This window comes from Varanus komodoensis, unplaced genomic scaffold (genome assembly GCF_004798865.1).
Source record: "Varanus komodoensis strain SLA01 unplaced genomic scaffold, ASM479886v1 scaffold1, whole genome shotgun sequence".
NCBI lineage: Eukaryota > Metazoa > Chordata > Lepidosauria > Squamata > Varanidae > Varanus > Varanus komodoensis.
Window position 1 is genome coordinate 13,426,042 of NW_025335268.1, and position 19,203 is coordinate 13,445,244.

The following is a 19,203-nucleotide window of genomic DNA, read 5'->3' on the forward strand; positions in this document are numbered from 1 at the left end:
CAACCTTCAACTTCTGGACTAGACATCTCATTCACAGAAAGATAGGAATATCAGAAAGAGTTCATGCATCCATGAGCCTTCTCTGACCATTCCAATAATTATGGCTAAGTAGTATCACAAGTGATTTTTCAGATCATATTGGATGAACAGCCTGCTTAATCAAAATGTCGTAAGGATTGTATATGCTGCTTAAAGCGTTCTAAAGGTTTCATGAGGCTTTATAGTTATGTTACACAGATCAAGACAGTACCCCATGCCTTGACGTCAGCCATTCAACACCATACCAAATTAACTTGTCTGTCACCAAATGTGGACAATCTGACACCCCTTTACTCTACTCCTAGACCATAATACTTTAATGATACAAATTACTATATGATACGGAGTTCCGTACAGAGCAGAATATTAATCTCCAGCAGGTTATTTGATGTATCACCTAGTGCCTTCCTTGAAAAACACATTATGAATCTTCTTCAGGCTCACACATAGATTTTCTTTTATTACCATGTCTGAACTTATTGAGCTGTTCCATCACTGGTAGAAGTGACTTGGATGTAAATGTGAAGATAACTTTGTATTGATTCATGTAATGTGTCATCTCCATTTTTGATACTGCCAATATGGCTGTCCCCCAAAGTGTTTTGAGAACGTGAACCCCTCCTGCATTCTCTAGCTGACCTGAATTTGCATTGTAAAAGGTTATGTGCAGACAGAAGTTGAAAGTTTGTCTAGCTAATTCTCTAATATTTCATAAATTGTATGGCTGTTGAAGTTGTGGATTTTTTAAACTGTCAATAAAGAATTGGTGCTAAATAACATGAATAGTAAATGGGGTCAAAGCTTTGGCAGCAAATTTGCGGATCAACTTATGAAGAGCTGTTTCACCAAAGGGAATTTTTGATACACGGATTCAGGGAGCTCAGTCATGTGTTTCAGAGAATGCTTATTTTCTGCCTACCTAATCCAAAGCTCCTTTCCTAAATTGGTTGAACTGGCATGATTATGATTAAAGGGAAAAGTCACCATAAAGTGACTCTGTTCCACACTGTTCAGCTGCTAAGATAAAATGAAACAAAGTTCTCAAAACCATTGGGAAGCAAGCAGTTTTCAAGCTGGGATAAGTTATTCTTTACCTCCACTGGGCTGTTTTGTTGTTGTTTGGCTTTTTGACAAGCATATTGAAAGGACAGAACTGTTCACAGCTTTCAGATTCCTCCTCAGGTTTCTCTTTCATAGATGCAGCCTTGCTCATCCCTGCCACCTTCCATGCTGTAGCATCCCTACATGGTTTAGAGCTGCAATGACTCAGAGGATGGGTGACGGGAACATGGCAGAGGACTGGTATCAATGAGTGCAGTCCTGCTCTCCCACTCATGTGATTAGTGAGAATGCTCAGACAGGGCTAAGGAATCAGAGCAAATGAGCACACCAGGAAGACCCTGATGCCCAGCGAAGGTCCCACACCAAAGAGGAAAACTTGTACTGTTTTTCCTGTCCAGGAAAATGGCTGGTTTGAGTCCAATCAATACCCTGAGAGCACTCTACTGATGGAAAATATTCTAAGCTGGTGTTCTGCAAACATTCAGATGTAGGTCACTACAAGAGAAAATTGTGTAGACTGCCCAAAGTGCTCTTGTGGATGGTGACATTTTACCCCTATATTCCTGTACTTATATGCATATGTTGGTAGTTAGGAACTGCCACATCCTCCCCAACTTCTTGTATTATGGCATCAGTTTCCAGCCCCTTCAGCTTTCATCCAGGACATTGTTCAAAGGAAAAGGGTGAAAGGCCATGGACACATTTCTCCATTGCTTCTGGGCTATTCTGAGGCAGCAAGAGGGTGCTCTGCTTCCCAGCACTCATGATAAGTCCTCTTTCCCCCAGTCAATCCAGTTGCAGGCGACTAAAGCATGTTGCCTTGATCTGTGACTAAAAATAATGAGTTCCCTCTGCATTCAACCACACGGTTTCAGTTCCTGCTGGACTGCGACTGCTGAGACTGCTACTGCTTTGTGCTTCAGTGATACAGGATGTGCTATGGAAGTCTCTCTAAGTTGCATTAATTCATCACAAGTTTCAAGAGCAGTGAGATGGGTCAGTGAATGTGGGTGCTTCCAGATGGATAGCTTCTAATGCCACCAATCAAAAGGTGTTTTGCTCCTATTCCATCTTTTCCTCCTTCACAGATATTCGTTCTGCAAGTAAAAAGATGGAAGAAGTGGTTGGGTAAACACAGGGATACTTCAATGGAAGATGATGCCTGGACCTCTTATAAAATTCCATGCCTGTGGCAGAACAATTGCAGTATAAGAGCTTCATCAGGAAGCTGAAGAAACTGCCCAATAATGCAAAGCTTGTAGAGTCAATGAATATTTTGCAGTCCTGTACAATCTCAGGAGTGATCCCCATTGCTTCGTGTGTGTGTGTGTGAGGGGATCTTCACTGCTTGGTTGGGGCTGCTACTAACAGAATCATTCCTGGCCTGAAACAACACTTTCTGCACAGCTGGGGCTGAAATATGGAAGGACTGTAGCCCACAACCAAGGCATGCATGCATTTATTAACATTACTTTCAGGCCACCTTTAAGACTAGTGTGGCTTCATTTTTCAGACTGAAGTCCTATGGATGCTTACTTGAAAGATAGCCCCTGTCCCTCTGTATTCATTCAGGGTGGCTTATTCCAATTTTAAGTATGCATAAAATTGCATACTTTCAAAGTTGCAACCATCTCTTTGCTACAAGTAGCTGAGCTATCCTGCAAATGAGCTTATTTAGCATGTATGCTTCCCATCATGAAGAATATTGGCACCTGCTTTGACTATATGTGTAAGTACAATGAAAGGAAAGAAATTTAAAACATCCACCCATCGCCTTTGTAGTCTGAGACAGCCAGGGACTGAAGCAGAGGTCTTACGCATGCCCACTGTATACTTGGCCATTGAGTCAAAGCTTCTCCAGATCTTGGGAGTTTCTGGCTCTCTCCACAGTGGTCCCCAGTCCACTTTCAAACGCTCAGTGAAACTCACAGAGACCAGAGGCAGTAAGTGAGCAACTGTGGCAGCAGAAGGCACATCTTGCCACCCAGTCGTTTCTGTCTACCCTTCCTAGTGGAAAGGGACATGGCACCAGTGCTTAGTTTTGAACATGAGTAGCTAGTTTCCAATAGGTCTGGGCAGCAAGAATTACTGGGTGAAGAAAACACACTATGCGCATGCTCAAATCATTCCTCCTCCTCCATCACTTTTATTTGCAACTGCATTTCACATGTTCTTGTCCCTCCAGATGTTTTCACCTAAAATTTTCACCAGCTCCAAGCAACAGAGGCTCACATATCCCCCCCCCCCCCTTTTCAGGTTAGAATATTAAGCTCCTTCTTTCCATGACATAGCGGAGCGGACAACTTGTGACCCTCCAGACTGTCCTGGCTCACAACTCCCATCCTCCACTGGCTGGGGCTGAGGGGAGATGTAGGTCAGAGAGCTTGGAAGGCCAAAGGTCGTCGAGCCCCTTTCTCCCTGCGTTGAGCGAAAGCCCAAGCTGCGTGCTCAAACTCCGGTGGGAGGGTATGGGGCTCCGCAGGCTGCCCGGAGGCGCTCTCGGAGGCTCGGCCTGAGCACACGCGGGCTCAAGCATCAGACCCGGAGCGGCGCCCAGCACCCGGGGAAGCGCCGGCACCTGAAGTGCTCGCCAGCGCGGCTCAGAAAGGCGACCGGCGCTCCTTCCCCTTAACTCCGCCCAAGCAGCGGGAGGCGAGCCAGGGCGCCGCCGGCGTTCCCTCGAGGGAGGGCACACCTCGCCCTCCGGCGGCGGCCTCGCTTTCCCGCCCCGCCCCGCCAGCCTCTCAGCGGCGCCCCCCGGTGAACCCGCCGGGCAGACGCGCCGCGAAGGAGAAGATGTGCGGCGGCAGGGCGGCCGCGGAGGATGCCTCCACAACCGGGCGCTGGCGGGTGCCCGCCACTCCGCTGCTGCTGCTGGCCTACGTGAGCTACCTGCTGCTGGGCAGCGCCGCCTTCTGGGCCCTGGAGTCGCCGGTGGAGCGCGAGCAGGCGCAGTGGTTGCTGCAGGAGAAGTGGAACCTGCTGGAGAACTACACGTGCCTCGAGCCGGACGACCTGGAGCGCCTCGCGGTGGTACGAGCCGGGCGCAGCCCTCCCGGGGGAGGCGGCAGCGGAGCCGTCCGGGGGTAGGGGGCGCCTGGGGGCCGGCGGGGCGCAGGGAGCGCTGGGCTGGCGCATCCCGTGAGGGAAGAAGGCATGCCCCAGGGGTTCGCTGTGGGAACTCAAGAAAGCCTAGCTCTGCATCCTGGCCCCAACTGAGTGCCTTCCAGGTGCGGACTGCAACTCCCATTATTCCTGCACAGTACTATTGGTTGGAATTCAAGGCTTCTGGAGGGCCACTGGTTGGGGAAAGCTAACTTAGGCTGTAGTAGATACGTGGCATGGCTGATAAGGCGTGCTCAGAAGTACCGTTTTCTTCCCATGTTCAGTAGCTGATCCCTCCTGGCCCTCCAATGGGCTTGTGGGACAGGGGTGTGCAGGGAGCCACGACTGGGAGGAAGGAATTCAGGCCCTCAGAGAAGTGCCTGGCTTGGGTGTAATCTCATGATTGATGTCAAGGTAACTGGGAGCAAATCTGTTTGGAAGACTTTCTCAAGATAGCCGTGGTAAGCGTGTACCTTGCAACACGTCCAAGTCCTGGACTGAACACTTGGCTAGAGTCCAACACATCACTGAGTAACTACTTTGAGCTGCAGGGGCTGTGAGGGTCCCCACTGAAAGGATCCTGCCATGAAGTGTTTCTGAGGAAACCAGAGAAACAGTCAGTTTCCCAGCCGAGGCTGGGAGAATCCTGCATTACCCCCGAAACTTAACCAATAGTAGCTGCCGGATGAGACTGGTGCAGGGTGAAAGGTGCACTGCTCAGTCTCAGAGGTCCTCTTTCACTTGCTGGTGGATGGGGCTCCGGAAGTGAACAGGAGGTGAGCGAGGCATCCTCAGGGACAGGAATAAGTCGACACTGATTGTTTGGGTCTTTGCTGCCCAAAGAGGTTCTGAGGTGTACTTCTCAGTTCATGCTGCATGGACTGCAGGGAGTGATGGCGACGCCAAGGAGCTGAGTCCTGGACAGCCCTTAAGCGAGCCACCAGGAAAAATTCTTGCTGTCAGAGAAAATTGGCGAATGGGACCGTCCATTAAAATATTGACTTCATCGGACTGTCACTGAGATACCGAATCTGTGTTAGCCTGGATGGCTTTAAAAGGGGATTAGGCAAATTCACAGAGGATAAAGCTATTGATGGCTACTGGTCATGCTGCTAATAAGCACCTCTTGCATCAGAGGCAGCCTGCCTTTGTGTACCAGTTGCTGGGGGACATGAGCAAGGGCAGGAGGGTGGCGTGACACCCATGCCCTGCTTGAGGGCTTCTTGGGGGCACCTGGTTGGTCACTCTGATAATAGAATTTGGGAACAGGTAAACCTCTGGTCTGACCCAGCAGAGGTCTTTTTTGCTCTTATGAACTGAAGCAGTGTAGTGGCTAAAAGTTTCAGCAGGCAGTCTTTAGTTGCCTCAGCCATGATAGGGGGCAAAAAGACAGACAAGTCATTATAGGCAATATTTGGTACCTGGTGAGCATCATCCAAGGTAGTAGAAATGCAGTTATGAATAAAATAGTTGATCATTTAGTTCCCTTCAATGTTATCCTGTGAGTTTTTTTGTTTTGGTTTTTTTGTTTTTGGCCTGGACTTCTGTGTGGGCTGGGCTTCAACTCCCCTTCTGCATTATGGGGATATCATGATTAGGATTAATGACCAAGGCATATAAAAACATTCTCGGTGCTGGACTGTGTGGATATTATTCCCTTATTTAGAAGGGAACTTTTCTCAAATCTTCCTCGGAAACCTTAAAATACTTACTGAGAAAGAAGACTTTTTCTGGCTTCTGGCAGCTGCTGGCAGATTAAATTAATAGCTCATATCTCTTCGGGAAATTGACTTGGTTTCAGGGGCCTTTGAGCTCAGTGGCCAAAATGAAGGAGGATATAGTGGTATTAAGGCATGTTTTCTATTTCACATCAGTCCTCCTGGACTTGATTTTTTAAACCATTGATGCACCTCCTAATGTGTTCTACTGACTTTACAGGATAAACACAAAGTGCAACCTTTGCAATATAAGTGGGGTTTAGATACGATTCAGGACGTGAAAATATCAGCCAGCACAGCGAATCGATGAGGAAGGGTAAGGGTTATAGAAAATGGATCAATTAAAAAAACAGCTCAGGGAATTGCAAGTTCATTTTCCATGGCAGTGTTGCGGCTGATTCTTTTGATCATAGAAATGACAAGCTGGGCTCACTTTTTTGAGTTATCTGGGGCTGTCTGATACACTTCCACTCTGCCTCTGACACAGTGTGATAAGTTCTGTGGCTTAGTCATTGGGACAATCTTATTGGGAGGGGGAAAAGACATTTCGTGTTGGAGTTGGTGGCTTTTTCCCATCCTTTACGTACAGTTCTTTAGTCCCTTCTCTACCAGGGAGATTCTGAGAACTAAACTGAGTAGCTTCTATTGATAATGCAAAATAATGGACGCCCCAACTTTAATCTAAATAGACAAAATACAGCTAAAAAAAGCTTTACTGGGATGTTTTGTTTTGTTTTTTTAAAGCAGAAGTTTCCTATAAGCTAGCTCTTTCCAGTTTGCTTTTTTATTTGCCCCTTCAGTCAATGCTGATGTGGACAATCTGAAAATTTATATCCAAATCATCAGTAGCATGATTCCCAGTTCACCTGTAGTCAGGTGAAGAGAGAGAGCAAACAATCTTGTTAGAAAGGGATGAGTGTACCATTAAAAAGTTTTGGTGGATGCTCTTGGTCTAGAGAGAATACTTAAGAAAGCCTTCTTATGCATCCTCCCAAGGTTTAAGGCTATAATTAAAATTATGAATTCATAAAGTAGAGGATTGTTCCTCTGGAAAGAAGGCCACTCATGTTCAATACTTTTCCAAAAAAAGCCAACTTTAATAGTGTGCAAACAGTTCAGTTGGGGAACACTTGCTTGCTACAGCAGTAGATTATTGACTACTCATCAGCTTTCACATTGCTAGTCAGCTGCTAGCAGGTGTCAATACTTGCACACCCATGTCTCATGTGACTATGGCATGGCTACAGTCTCTGAGAAAGGGAAGATTTAATTTGCCAGAGCAAGCACAACTTTAAGGGAAAATAATGATCTGAGCACAAGTAAGTTGACAGCTGTGCATTTATAGCATCACAGATGCGATGTTTAAAAGCCCTTAGAGATTCCTGTACCCTAAGCAGAGAATAGCTCTCTTCATGGAGGGTAGTAGGCTGGCATGTTAATTTTTGTTTATCAGGCTACCCTGCAAAAGAGTATTATTATTATATTGCCTTTATATTCCATATTTTTTCCTTCTATGAGGAACCCAAGGCAGCTTACATAGCTCCATCGTCTTCTCACAGCAGCAGTTCTGTGAGGTAGGTTGAGCTGGGAGTGAGTCACTAGCCCAAAGTCACACAGTAAACTTCATGGCCAAGTGGGTTTTAGAACCCAGATCTTCCACGTTCCCAGTCCAGCACTTGAACTGCTGCACCACACCGACTCTCAGTAAAGTACAAGCAGGCAACCGTTCATCCTGAATATATATTTTGGAATCACGTCACATGCAGTCGTGAAAGTTGGAGAGTAGAAGATCCTGGCAGACTGCTCAACTGTTGCCAACTTGTACCCAGAGCCACCAACAAAATTCTTCATTTCTTCTACCAAAACATTTTTGCTGGAAACTCTCAAGAATTCACTCTAGAGTCTTCATACAGGCAAAGCTTGGGTCATGCAAAGGTGAAGTTTTATTTTAAATGTAAGTTTTGGGTGTCACACAATTGCTTGCCAATAATTTTGATGGGAGTACATTCCCTCTGATTTTCCTGCCATGGAATGGTAGAAGGGAACTTCCACATATTCTGGTCACCTGTATTGTTTTTTAAATAAAAATTAAACCAGTGATTATCTATGCCTCTATTGGCTACCCTCTTTGGTGGTAGTTATTATTATTGCATTGATCTGTATCCCACCTTTCTTCATCTTGCAAGGAACCCAAAGCAGCTTACAAGATTGCTTTTCTTCTCCATTTTATCCTCTTCGCAACCCTGTGAGGGAATTCATGCTGAAAGTCCACGACAGGCCCAAAGTCTCCCAGTGAGCTTCATGGTTGAGTGAGCACTAGAACCCAGATCTTCCAAGTTCCAGTCCAACACTCTAACCATTTTGCCAGACTTGCATTAGTTTAATTTGATCTTAATAGGAAAATCTATCATTTGTGCCCTGCTGCTACTTGAAATGTTTTAAACCAGGATCCTGAGGCCTGTTCAGCCTGAGAGTGACTTCAGTTTCATGGAGATTCTTGGGGGGGCCCAGAGACAAATGGGGCAGAGCAAGATACCCCCAAATATCTGCATATTTTAACTTAAAACTCTTACTGTCAGTAAGTCTTGAGAGGGGCATTTATCCTTTTTCAGGGCAGGGACATGCAAAGCCAGGGAACCAGGAACTGATCTGTGATCAGAAGGGAAAGGGCAGAATTTCAGCAATCAAGATTGGGGTTGAAGTCTGGGATTCCTTGTTCAACAGCAGGGATTAAACTGATAACCTCTCGTGTGCAAGACTTATATGGTAGCAGGGGAAATGAATAGTTCTAAACATATTTCATGTACTTCCTGACAGTTAGGACCCTGAGGGTATGGAATGGAGTTCCACAGGAGGTGGTTGAGGCCCCATCGGTGAGGTGTGGGTGTTCAAAGATAGGCTAGGCATGCACATGGTGGGCATGTCATGAGCGGAGCCTACTGGAGCTGGAGGTCAGACTAGATGGCCCAGGAGGCCCCTTCACACTGTTTCTATATTGCTTCTTCCAAGCCCTGTGTCCATTTCAAGAACGTAGGGGGACATTGTTAAGGTTTGACAATAATGCTTCCAGAATGTACATGAAAAGAATGTGGCATCAACTCAGAAGTTACTAAAATAGTGAATAACCCATATACGAGTATATCCATTCAACTCCTAATACATTTGGAAGCTGCTTTCCTTACAGGGCTAGTTGCCCCTTAATCTGCTGACTTCCTCTCCTCTCCTGTATCATGGCATCAATTCACTTTGCTCATGTTCTTCTTGTGACATGTTCCACTGGGTGTACACTCTCACTGTGCTTAGCTTCTGTCTGCCAGAAGTTCTAAAGCATATCACCAGCAAGTTTACCAGCAGAATATAAACAACACAGAGAACATGTCACAGCAACTCTCCATTTTATTCAGTTTTATTTAACTATCAAAAATTGTGTCTCCACTTTATGCTTGGGTAGTCAGGTGGGAAGCCAAATAATGGTCTCTCCTAGGATTTGAATACCAACTTTGGCTTCACAGAAGACAGAAGCAGGCACTACTTTAAAGATGTAACTAGCAGCTGTACTTTTTAAAATTATTTTTACTCTAGTGTAAGTGCAGGGCCCCAATCTGAAAGCTCATTAGTTTGCAATATAAATTGCAGGTGTGGTGGAGCCCTTAATCCAGATAAGGCCTATAGCTGGGGAAAGGGTTAATGACCCTAAACCCCTGTGCTCGAACTTTGATCTGGGTTTATACTAGAGTAAAATTGGAAATATGTGTAGCTCTAGGTTAGGACGTTAATGCTTGTGTTGGGCCAAAGTATAATGTGGGAGGGGAAGGTTGCCACATGGGTTGCTGTGATGCAGAACAAGGCATTTGCAGAGTATGTTCTGTCCTTAAACTCCTTAAAAGCAAAAGCCGCCTTTGCTTCAAGAGCTGGTGACCCTTGCCTTCTGCTATGCCACTCTTTTCCCTGGAGGTCTGGCCTGGCTTCATCAGTGGGAGAATCAAAAGGGAAGGAAGGGAGAATAAGATCACTCAAATGCTTTTCCAAGACACTGCAAAAATAAAAAACCAGAAAGTATATTGATGTTTATTTTGAGCATATATATGCTACGTTCAAGATATACATGCTCCTATGGAAGTTTACAAATGGTCAAATTGATACAGTATCAATAAAGGTGAATATAGTACAGCTAAAGTATGTTCATACTACAAATCCTAGCTTGTTTGGGAGCAGGAAGTCGGTGTCCTGTTTCAGATAGTATACCAAACAAACAATGCTGCGGGTTTTTAAAAGCTTCTTGTACTGGGGAGAAGAGCCACGTGAGAGTAAAGGGGCTGTCTACATAATCACAACACAGTTGATGTGTACCATTCTGTATAAATGCAGCTGATGCAATTTACAGCATGATCCGACTGAAAAACCTGCGGATTGCAGAAGTGTGCATAGGATTGCATTTATAATCTTCATGTTTCTTTCAGTATGTTTACCACATTCTCCAAGTTTGCTTCCTTTTCATATTATCAGTGGTTGAACCTTGTCCTTTCCAAGTGAAAGTTTTTCTTGCTTTAACTTATTGACTCCGGTAAGTGTGAATGTTACTCTTAAAATGACTCTTCAGGTACATAGGTGAAAGATCAGAAATCTTGTTTATACCTTAACAGAGAGTTTGCGCTCAGAAACTCTTATTTATTGCCTTCACCACCCTCAAACCTGGCCCTCTGTTGCAAGGATTCTTACAAAGAACATTGATATCAGATGTAAACTTCCAATATAATCACTGTTTGCTTTCTCAGAAGTAAGCCCCACTGAATTCAATGGGAATTTTCCCCAGCTAAGTATGTGCAGGGTTGCAGCATTGGAAAGTTAAAGTAATAGTACAGTTAAGAAGATCACATGCTGATGGGGAATGAAGCTTCTCATGTTAGAGATGATTACGTGTTCATTTATTAAGCAAGACTGGCAAGTGTTTCCAAATCCCCCCCTCCCCTGCCGCCACCCCAAGCCATGGATGGCATGATTTCAGAGGGGAAAAGGGTGTTATCAGAAAAGAGAAAAAAATCATAGGTTAAAACTGAATTGTGAGTGTTCCTTTTTACTGATGAAGATAGTCACATGTCTATCACATTAATATTTCTTCCTTTTATATTTTAATATGGTATATAATAGAAGCAAAAGGAGAAGGGGATGTCAGAGGATGAGGTGGCTAGTTGGAGTCACTGGGGCAGTGGGTATGGGCTTGGGTGGATTCTGAGAGATGGTCGAGGACAGGAGGGCCTGGAGGAATGTTGTCCATGGGGTTGTGATGGGTCGGCATGACTTTGCGACTAAACAAAAAAAAAGTACATGATATCAGAGTGTAAATAATTCCCAAAGCAAAAAAAGGTATAAAAGGTAATGGATCAAACATTTTCAGTTCTGCATCACATCTTCATAGGATTGGGGAGGGAGTCAACAGTGTGTTAAGTTCAGGGAACAAGGGGTAGGTTTTTGTTTTTGTTTTACATGAAAACTTTGGAAGAAATTCTAAGTAAGTATGAAACTATGTGTGCCAAAGACAGTATACATTTTATTGAATGGATACAGAAATGAACTATGGATGCAGATTATTCATAAAACAAGCAAAAGAAGAGTTTACATTGTCTCTCTAGTCATATTGCTTCCTGATGTGACAGGTATTGCTCCTGGGAGCAATATACCAGCTACTCAGCCTTTCTGGGAGACAAGGGAAGGGAGAGTGAAAGAAGGCTCAGCAAGAGGATATGTAAACATCCTTATCTCAAGGATAAAGGAAGGAATTCATGACACCTGGTAGCTGGTGATCTCATGCTTTCATCTAGGCCTTTGAGGTTCCTCACAGCATTTCACCCTAACAAATACTTGTGGCTACATTTAATGGCTCTGCTGGACACAGGGAACAGTTTTACTTCTAAATCTGCCTTTTAAAACCCTGTGAGCGAAATGAGAGGATGTCTCGGTCCAAGGAACAATGAAGTTGTTGCTAGTGGTGTTGGAAGAAAGCCACAGCACCTTCAAGTGAGTTCAGACTTTGATGACTCTGACCTCAAATTTTGCAACAGACCAGCTTGTTTTTTGAGTTGTATGGATCCTACAGACCTAGGGACTGTTTTATAACTGGAGGGATCTCTGCAAATTTGCACTGTGTCCGATTTGTCTTTTTCTTGTGTTTGGATGTTTAGCTTTGATCCTGGACCCTCCTATGCATATCCCAAGTGCAGAAATGTCACCTAAGGATTCCACGGTTACAGTATTTATGGTATTAGCATGCAGTGTTCCTGGAAGAGAGGATGCAAGAGTGTCTTTTCATCATTTCTTCACCATCACAAGCAGTTTCTACATAGTTTTGTTATAAGAGCATAGAATGCACGAAGTCCTGTGCCCTCAGACTTTGGGATGCATTGGATCCTGTGCTGGGAACAAAGTGTGGGGGCTGTGATTTCTGCCCCCCACTATGCCCTCTGTAGTGTATTCTGTGATGATGAAGCTGGTCATTGTTGTAACCCCCTCATAATCGAACATGCAGCCAGGGCATGGCTCGTCACGGGTAAAAGAAAGCATGATCAGGGTGTCCTGTTCACGTGAACAAGAACAGGAACCCCAACGAATGTGCACGCTACGCAAGGATGAAAACAAAGTAGGCTACGCTCAAGCATAACCGCCAACGTCACGCCCTTGTACCCTCGCTTGCTTGCTTTAGCATGGGAAAAGTGCAAAATGTGCAAATGTAACTCAGTGGGGTTCCCCATTGCTCGCTGTTATTCAAGCACCGGCATAGCTGTAAAAGAGTATTAAAAAAGCTGCATTTGTCTGCTCGGGACCACACTCCTATGAGTGCTTGGTCCCTGCAGGTAAATAAATCTCTCTCAATAATTCCAACCAGTCTCCGGTCTCATCCGTAAAACCGCGCTATACAACAGTCATCTCTGCTAGAGGTGATTCCTTACCTGGTTTCCTCTGTCTCTGGCAACCAGGCCTCTCCCAGTAATTCACTTCAAACCTGAAACCACTTTTGGTTAGGCCAGCCTGTGTGGAGGGCACTAGGCTGGGCTGCTTTAAGCAGTTCCTCTCCTCTCCTCTCCTCTCCGTCCCCATTGTTCGTGTGCTGAGACTGGCTCTCTCCTATGGATTTTTTCCATTTAAAATGATGGAAGAGACAGTGGTCTGTGTTTCCTATATGGTGTCTGGCTTTGCCCCGTGTTTGCTTAGGTCATTTCTGTCCTTGTCCTTGTCAGCAGGGAGCTTGTTTCGAATGTCAAGATTGCAGAGGAGCTCTGGGTGCACCACAGGTGATCCAGTTTATATTTTTTCATTTATTCTACTAATATCCTAGTTTTCTTTCAAGGAATTTAAAGTGCATGCTGGGAGACCAGTTAAGAGAAATGCATTAGGAAGTATAAACAAAAAGGTGCTTTTGGTGGTGGCGATCTGACTCCTGAATCCTGGGGATATTTGCCTGGGCCAGTGTTGTATGCTTTCAGATGCCAGGTTCACATTTTTTTTCTTATTTGCCTGAGTGTGTGATAGGTTTTCGTGATAATGGGTATAGCTGAATGATGACTTGTCATTTTCTTTCTGTTCACTGCTTGGGAGCCCACTTCAGTGGCTGGAAGTGATCTATCTATCTTCTATCTAATATTGTATTATTGCCTAGATAATAGCAAAGGAAGACATCTGCGTGGCAGTCAGTGCCTCCAGCTCCAAGAGCAATGAACTTGTACTAAGGTTATCCTGGGGACATGCATCTCAGAGTGATTTGGTTGTGAGAATGCATCTTGCACGCATCCTTTGACACCTGCAGTACCATCTGCAGTCACTTGGGGAGGGTCCAGAGCCCAGCGGTGGATCACACACTTTGTCTGCAAGAGCTTCCAAGCTCAATTGCTGGCATCTCTAGGTAGGGTTGGTAAACTCCCACCTGTCAGTGGCAGCAAAATAGTGGACAAGACGGATCCATGTCTGGCTCAGTTTAAGGCAACTTGTTGTGTTCCACTAGGTGGCAGGCTTCCCTAACCAGCACACTGTTTTGCACTTGCCATATAGAGTCATAGGATGGTACAGTTGGAAGAGGCCAGAAGTCCATCATGTTCAACCGCTGCTCAGTGCAGGACAGCTAGTTAAGCCATCCTTCTCAGATGGCTGTCCAGTGGCATCTTGAATGCCTGCAGTGTGGGACAGCCCACAACCTCCCAAGGTAATTCGTTCCATTGTTGCACTGCTCAAACGGCCAGGAGATTTCGCTTCCTCTAACTTGAGCCCTTTATTCCATGTCCTACACTCTGGGATGATCAAGAAGAGACCCTGTCCTCCTCTTTTGTGACAATCTTTCAAGTACTTGTAGAGTACTACCATACTTCCCCTCAGTCTTCTCTTTTCGAGGCTAAGCGTGCCCAGTTCTTTCCTTATAGGGCTTTGTTTCCAGTCCCTGGACCACCCTTGCTGTTCTCCTTTGACCCCTTTCCAGCTTGTCTGCGTCTTTCTTAAACTGTGGTGCCCATACAGTTGAAAGCCAGTAAGGATTATTTGGAGGGGCAGAGTTCATAGAATCATAGAATAGAAGGGGCCATGAAGGCCACTGAGTCCAACCCCCTGCTGTTGCAGGACACCGTGTCACACCATCCCACTCAGAAGGCTATCCAGTTTCTTTTTGAATGTCTCTAGTGTGGGAGTTATATGCCTGTCCCCTTTTTCCTGCCATGGGGGAGCACTCCCTTCCAGAGAATGAATGGGTCACCCCCTCCCTCAGGGAGCAGCGTGGCAGGGACTATGCCCAGGCGCCTTGGCTTCACTCAGATAGGGCAGGCACAATGTGTCCAAATGAGACAGCTGCCTAACTTTGCCTGAAGTCTTTACAGTATGAAACTAAGGACTACAATAACTCATGTGAAGGCAGATATGTTCACTACTATGCATATCTATATTATTTTCACAGCTACCAGACCAATGACAGAACTTGTACTAGTTCTTCAAAGCGTGTTAAAGTTTAAATTCCCATCATGCCACCAGATAGGCAATGTCAACTGGGTTGTAGCCATGTTTACTCAGAAGTAAATCTCTGTGTGTTGAATAGCACTTGTTCCCAGGAAAGAGTACATGGAACTATAGTTCTGGCTGCCTTATGAATAGAAATTCTCACTTATATTCCTCTCTTCTTGTCTTTTTGCAGCGTATCATCGGGGCCTACAAGAGTGGACTTTACCTTAAGGGAAACACAAGTCTGGGCAGATGGGACTATGTTGGCTCCTTTTTCTTCTCTGTTTCTGCAGTAACAACAATTGGTAGGACTCATTCTACAAAACAAACGTTTTAAAAAGCCTCCTTTTTACCTCCTTCCCGAGTGGCCAAAGATCACCTTGAAGAGGCAATATTTGGGAGAATTCTTGTAGGTAGTGTTTTGCCCTCTTCTTCAGAAAGTTTGCTCACCTGCATGGTGTCCAACAAATGAAGCCATCTCTATTCAGGGCTAAACTCATCCAGCCAAAATAGCATCAGCTGGGATTAGAGGACAATTATCATGGAGACTGCAACAGCCCAGGAAGGGGAATTCAGTTGTTTTGTTCCCTGCTGTGGCCCTGAGAAATGCCCTCTCTGAAGCCAGTATTTGTACTGGGGGGAATTCCTTGCAGACTGCAGTGGGGGATTTCCCCCAAAGCCACCGCAAGCTTCAGAGGAGGGATTTTCCTTTGGACCACAGCAAGAGAGGAAAGAGGGATCCCAATAATTAAGAGCACATGAAGACACCAGCTAGGCTTATGTAGCCCAGCTGCCACAACATGAAGCCCACAAATATGGCATGAGGGCAGGTAGCACCTTCCTGCTGCTCTCCCTGCAAATGCACCCTGTGATCCTGGAGGGGGCACCCTAACCCTAACCCTGACAGCTAGCTACCCAAAGCCTTCTCCTTCCCTGCATTTGTCTGATCTCCTTGGCGAATGATCTGCCAAGCTGCTTGCGTTTTTTGAGAACTTGCACCTTCAACGCAAAGTTGACCTTCATGGGGGGGGGGGGTCCCCACTGTGTCTAGCTAATGACTGAGCACAGTGGAGGCCCCCAGGCACCCCCTCCCTGCTCCCCGCCTGGGTCCTTCCACAGAAGGGAGGATCCTCTTGCACTGGGCTTCCAAACTGAGCAGTGGGAAAGCCCCTCCACTTAGCAAGCTGCCCACTGAGTGGAGGGGCACATGCCTCTCCTGTCACCTCTGTACATGACCCGACAGGGAGAATTGCCCCCCGCACTGGCCTCTCACCCACCCATGCTTGTTCTAGCACCAAGGAAGTGTGACAGGGTGGCTGGTTCGGCAAGTGGAGGGCCTTGGTGGCTTCCCTGCCTGCCCCTGTTGAAGCCAGGGAGAGAGTGGGATTGGTTGCAAGCAGTCTTGCTCTCCTGCAGGCTGCTTGGGCACCTTGGTGGTTGTCATTGGCTAGAGCCCCTTAGCCAGAGCTGCTTCCCACTTTTACCACTCTGGCCAAGATGCTCCAGCCAAGGAGTCAAGGGCCTCTCTACCCTTTTGGCCTGACTAGTTTCACATATCATTCAGGTTCAGACAACCTACTAAGCCAGGTGGAGTTTCCTAAACTCCACTGTGAGCTCTGCCTAGTTGGGGTGGTTTCTAAGCCGCCCCTCAGGAAGCAGAGGGGGTTCAGATGACAGGCTAATCCATCCCCCTGGTGGCTGAGTAGGTTACATGAACTCCACCAATGGATGCTCACCACTGTTGCCTGGTGACCAGCCAACCAACCCGGTAGCACAAGGGGCAGGACTTTTTTGGCTTCGAGCCCTGGGATGGGTGGCTCTCTTGCTGAAGGGGTGTAACAGCCCCCCACTGTTGGCTCTTTAAAGAAGCATGAGCATAGTTCAAGGATTTTAATTAGTTTTTCTATATTACACACGTGATTTCTTGAGACTACTTTGTCCTACTGGTTTTATAGTCGTGATTTTTATGGCTTTATTGATGGTATTTTATTGGCTACTTTATGGCTGGTCTTTATATGTTGTCAGGTGCCTTGAGGGCTCCTTTAACAGCTGTGGGTTGGAATGTAAATTGCATAAAGAAACCGACTGTCTCCATTTAGAACTTAAAGTGCTTGTTGCCCGTCATTCTCACTGACATCTTTCCTTTCCCCCACTTTTTGAGAAAGCGCATTGGCTGCCTTTATGTGGGCAGCAAAGGCTCACTCATTCACTGGCGGGATTGCCTGGGGAGGGAATCTTGTCTCCTCTGCATCGCATTCCTTAGATCTCTGCAGTCATCTCGTTCCTTGTGCAGATACAACACAAACCGAACATTGTTGGTGCCCTCATTTCTGACATCAGAAATGCTCAGGCAGCCTATGAAGAGCTTTCTCTGCCCTGGAGGACCCCTCCCCCATAGAGTCTCCCACGACTCTGGTTCGGAGCATGTGGGGAACTAATGCTGTGTGTCTCTGTGTGCTTGTCTGTCAAACTATGCACTGGGGCTGCAGTCTCATTCGGCATCCAGATGGACCTGCAGGAGATACCTTTAGGGCAAAAGGGATAGATGGAGGAGGAGAGCCCAGCCTCCCCACACCTAGTGCCTCTGGCCTCCGCCCCGCAGGCATTGCTTCCTCTTCCAGCCAGACCCATTTGGAATAGCGGAGCCAGGCTGTAGGGAGGTAACATTGGAAGAATCCACAGTGCAGCAGTTCAGATGCAATGCAAGAAGCAAGCTGCAGCGAGGGAGGGCTCACACCCTATCCAGGTACCCCTTTTGCTGAGCAGTGTCAGGAGACTCCACTCCTCTCTCTCAAAAAGGATGGTGATACCTTGCTGCCAACCAACCTCGTTTGAACTCAGTTTGCTTCTCTTGCATTCTGCTATGTAAAAATAGTTGCTCACTCAGGCCAAATATGTGTGTCGGGTCACTAATTTCCACTTTCACAATGTGTCTGCTGGGCCCAAAAGGGGAAGTGTGCAGTGTGTCTGGCACTGACAAATGCACACATCTATATGTGGGCATGTGTGAAGCATGCATTTGTCTCTGGGCTGCCACCAATCTTCAGTTGAGTCACAAGATGGCACTGCTTCCTCATTCTGCCTCTGGCACGCCTCCCGTGGCCAAGGTTGCCTTGGCCTTGTTGCATCACGCCAGCAGCGGTTCCCAGACAGGCAGCAAGGTGCTGAAACTTCTGGTCAGGATCTGAAAACGCAGCCAGTGAAGCTCAGCAGCATATTTGGAGTGTTGCCACCATGGAGTCAAGATGAGCAGCCTCCATCCTTATACTGATCAGTCCCATTCTGTACTCGAGCAAATCTCTAGAAGGTTTATTCTTTTCTTCAGTGCAGACAGGTATACTTGTAAGGAGCTTCTTCCACCCTTCCTAACACATCCCCTGAAAACTTTCTGCATGTACAATTTTCCTGTTACTTATACTGAAGCATGTTCTGCAGTACTTCAGAAATCGCTTTTATGTGACCTGAGGTGGACACATCCATAACCTCTCATGGGAGAGAAGAGCAGAACCTAACTGCTGCCATTTTGTAAGCACCAGGTGGGATTCTGAAGAGAGCTTTTTGGAAAATGAGCACACATAACCACATATAAGCAGAGGACTTCCTGTGGTGGTGCCTGGCTGGGTCCTGGTGCCGTATTCTACATAGTTAGCCTAGCCTCACAAGAGTTGACCCTGAATACACTTGTGTTGGTTGGCAGTCAGCTCCATCATTAGCTGGGGGGTCTCAGCCCTTCCCAGTTTGGAGTGAAGGATGTCAGATGGCATCAGATATCTTCAGTCCTACTCCAAAAGGGGTTCCTGTGCCATAACTTTGTTTCCCCCACAAATCTTTTTCATCCATTTTATGTGCTTGGTTACACTTTAAAGAGCTGAAAGTAAATGTTTTATTAGAAAACACTTACACAGCCTTTTGTACTAGTAAGCTGCATTTTGAAGGACAGTTTGCCAGGTGTATGCACAGGTGACCTAGGTGGGCCTGCCTTCCCCTCTAGCATGGAAGTATACCCCAGCCCCTTGAACACATTGCCTAAGCAGGAATGTCACAATGCTGGAGAACCGTAACATGAGACTCTGTGTGGAGATGTGCTGGGTGGAGAATGCAAGGAGGAAGAAGCCAGGAGTGGTTTCTTATATAATGGAGAGACAACCTTAGTGCCTACAGAAAAATGACTTACTAAAAAATGCTCCCTGTGCAACTTGGCAAGAGTGTTCATCTCCCCTCATGCTGTCTCCAAACTTTAGCAGGCAGTTCCCTTTACCCTAACTTCCTGCAGACACAAACATTTCCCTATCTGGTGCAGGAAGTTAGG

At 46.2% G+C, this 19,203-nt stretch overlaps 1 protein-coding gene across 1 annotated transcript in view; it reads left to right on the forward strand.

Moving 5' to 3' along the window:
• Positions 1 to 2,920: 2,920 nt before the first annotated feature.
• Positions 2,921 to 19,203, forward strand: part of LOC123033713 (potassium channel subfamily K member 17-like) — a 32,812-nt gene continuing 16,529 nt past the window's right edge. Inside the window, exons 1-3 of the mRNA XM_044450459.1 lie at positions 2,921 to 3,044; positions 3,584 to 4,134; positions 15,088 to 15,199. Of these exons, the coding sequence (XP_044306394.1) occupies positions 2,921 to 3,044; positions 3,584 to 4,134; positions 15,088 to 15,199 (787 nt within the window). The remainder of the gene's footprint in view (positions 3,045 to 3,583; positions 4,135 to 15,087; positions 15,200 to 19,203) is intronic.